Source organism: Crocodylus porosus, unplaced genomic scaffold (genome assembly GCF_001723895.1).
Source record: "Crocodylus porosus isolate Cpor-Errol unplaced genomic scaffold, CroPor_comp1, whole genome shotgun sequence".
NCBI classification, from domain to species: domain Eukaryota; kingdom Metazoa; phylum Chordata; order Crocodylia; family Crocodylidae; genus Crocodylus; species Crocodylus porosus.
The window spans coordinates 35892779-35895900 of NW_017728951.1; the positions used below are offsets into that span (position 1 = coordinate 35892779).

At 42.7% G+C, this 3122-nt stretch overlaps 1 protein-coding gene across 1 annotated transcript in view; it reads left to right on the plus strand.

The window, feature by feature from the left end:
- Nucleotides 1-1095: 1095 nt before the first annotated feature.
- The window catches only part of GDF2 (growth differentiation factor 2), a 6649-nt gene continuing 4622 nt past the window's right edge, over nt 1096-3122 (plus strand). Inside the window, exon 1 of the mRNA XM_019556362.1 lies at nt 1096-2794. Coding sequence (XP_019411907.1) covers nt 2449-2794 — 346 coding nt within the window. The 5' untranslated portion in view covers nt 1096-2448. The remainder of the gene's footprint in view (nt 2795-3122) is intronic.

Sequence of the window (3122 nt, forward strand, 5' to 3'; positions counted from 1 at the left end):
TAACTTAACATAGACTACCAAAGGTGTGCTCTGCCCCTTTACCATTACCCAAAGCAGAGGTTAGTCAGGCCTCTTTCCCTTCTCATTCTAAGAGGACTCCTTCCCCCTTAGCCACCAGCACAGAACTGCCTCCCTTAGTTTCAGCCTGGGGTTTATATGGGCCCAAGGCCTTTTCCCTTCCTGCCAGCTGACCAGGTACAGGTGCTGACTAATTTCCGCCTTAGCCGGTTGCATATGGCAACCTGCACCTGGGCTCCTGTCTGGCTCTTTGGGCTCTCCCCAGGCAGTTCCTGATCTTCTAGGAGCAGGGCACCTTAGTGCCCTGCAACAAATCAGATAAAGGTGGAGTAAAGGAAGATATGCTCTGTAGGGTAGTGTGAAGCTTCAGTCCCTGATTCGATTTGGCAGAGATTTGGCCCGATTTGGTGGCCAAATCTCCAAATCCAAATTGAATCAGGAGACCCTTTAATCTCTCTGAATCAAACTGGAACCCTCCGAATTGATTTGGAGAGATTCAGAAAGACTTGGAGATTTGGACATAGACACAGCTTTAAAAGTTTTTTCTACAGATCTCAAGGTACCAGGCAGCTGATCAACACTGTGATGGTGGGGCAGATGGAGCATCCCACAGGAGTGCAGAGGGGGGCCCCAGAGTGCTCAGCAGTAGACCCGGAAGTGGACCAGAAGCACTTCCAGTCCACTTCCAGGTCTTCCGGGGAGACGCTGCTTACGCCCCACCATGCTCCTGCTCGGCTCAGCAACTGGTGCCTCCTGGGTCTGGAGGGTTCCCCCGTGGCCGATTGCCGAGATGGGGAATAGAAGCTCCCTGGCAGACCCATAAGTGGACCAGAAGTATGTCCAGTGCACTTCTGGGTTCTCTGCCGAGCACACGGGGGGAGCGGGCCCTGTGCTCCTGTGGGATGCTCCATCTGCCACAGCATCACAGCATTCATGAGCCATGCCTGGTACCCTGAGGTATGCAGAAAAAACATTTAAAGCTGTGTCTATGTCTGAATTGTGGATTCTCTGAATCAGCGTCAAATCTTCAGATTCGGATTCGGCCAAATTGAATCGGGGACAGTGATCCGAATTAACGAATTGAATCACTGTCCTTTATTTGGGCCAAATCCAAATAGAATACAGCCAATTTCACATACCCCTAATGCTCTGCTAAAAAACTGGAAAAGAATGACTAGGGATAAAATTTAGCAGTAATTTTGTGTAGGTGTTTTGAGCTCTCCTAGTATCAATGAGATGGTATGGCATCCACACATACTACAGGTTAATTTCTACTTTAAAAATTCATACAAAGTTTAAGTAAACTAGTTGTATAATATTAGATTAGATCAATTAGGATGGTGAAGTTCAATCAAATTAAATATCAAATCATAATATGCTATATAGATAACTAGTTTATCTTCTTGAGATACAAAAAACACAACTAATGAGTCTCACTTCTTTTACTTTGGCCCAGATCAATATGGAAAACAATAGCATCCATGGATAATCTTCATTGCAGGCAGAGAAACCATTTACTTTCTACATTGGTTTAGTAGGCTGAGTTTTATCTTCACTCTGAGGTCACTTAGGCAATAACTGGTTGTTCTTGGACCAACTTAACCAACCTCATGTGTGTGAATCTAAGAAAATACATTACATAACATGCTTTAAAGTCAGACTGTTTTTCCCCATGCATCAAAGGATGCACACTGAAAATAGAAAATCTACAAAGAACTTGAAGCAAACTTGATACAAAACAGATATTTCACTGTGTACAAATAATAGCTCTCAGCTGATAAAAAGGAGGAAATTTTAAGGTTGTGTGCAATGTTGTGAGATCACAACATTCTCACAAGAGCACAGAGTTCTACCAGAAGAGTGATTTTGGATCAATAAATTAAGGGACTGGGGTAAATAGCTGAGGGCAATGTTTGCTAACTGCTAATGAAACATTTTGTTCTTAATCCCCGCCCCCCTTTTCAGCTTTTGTAGTTTCTTAGGGAAACACAATTTTATTCTCCACACCCCCAAAATATTTCTCTTTAGACCTCTCCCTGTTGGCAAGGAAATGATAAAAACATAATTAAGCAATGATGACCCTGAAGTGAAACGTGGATTCTTTACAGTATGCAGTGTCCTTCCCATAAGCCATATGTGTTTGTCAGATGTTTATAGAATCTTCATTAACTAAGAGCTTTGCTAGATAACAGAAGCTGAAGCATGGCATCAATGGCTAAGATAAGGGCAAGTGTACAACCAATCTGCTTGACAACTGACAAGAGGCTGTGGTTTGAAGCAGGCTGCAAAAGAGCTCAAGAAAGTGATTTGCAAAGGGCGTTTCAGTTGTTTGCCTTCTGTTTCCCTTTCTTCTGCCTCTAATCAAACGAGTTCCAGTCAACTGGAATAGCCCTGTCTTTTCTTCACCATTAGAAAGTGAGCATAGGGAAAATGAACTATTTGGGGACATTTGCTGCATTGTCCATTTTCAACATCATCGCTTGTTTGACAAGAGGCAAACCCTTGGAAGAAAGAAGCAAGTTATCAGTTACGGAGGATTCTGATATATACTTTGGTGAGCTGGGAAAGATGGAAGGTGAAACCCATCTCAATTTTAAAACCGTACTGGAGAACATGAAGGCAGATTTACTGAGGAGTTTGAACTTATCTAGGGTCCCTTCACAAGAGAGGACCAAAGAAGAACCACCACAATTCATGATTGATTTGTACAACAGATATGCCATGGACAAGTCTTCCATCCCTGCATCCAACATTGTGCGGAGCTTCAGTACTGAAGGTATGACATCTTAAATACAGACAGGAATTTACAAGGCAGTCTGTGAGTTGGGTATTAAGTACCTATTGAAATTTGGGGGAAGCTTCATACCTAACTCCCATAGGCTCCTTAGACCAATCCCAGCCCTGGTCTATTTTGTAGTTCTTTCTTCTGCTCCTTACTTTCTTTTGATCTACAAGAAACATAATGGCCTTTAGTTCTTTTCTTTGATTTCACATTGTATAATTTCTCCTTCTCATACTGAATCACATGAGGCACCACATTTAGAAAATGGAGGGTTACCTTGTTATCTGTCTCAAAGCTAGAGAATTAGGGCTGAGTTGAAAAA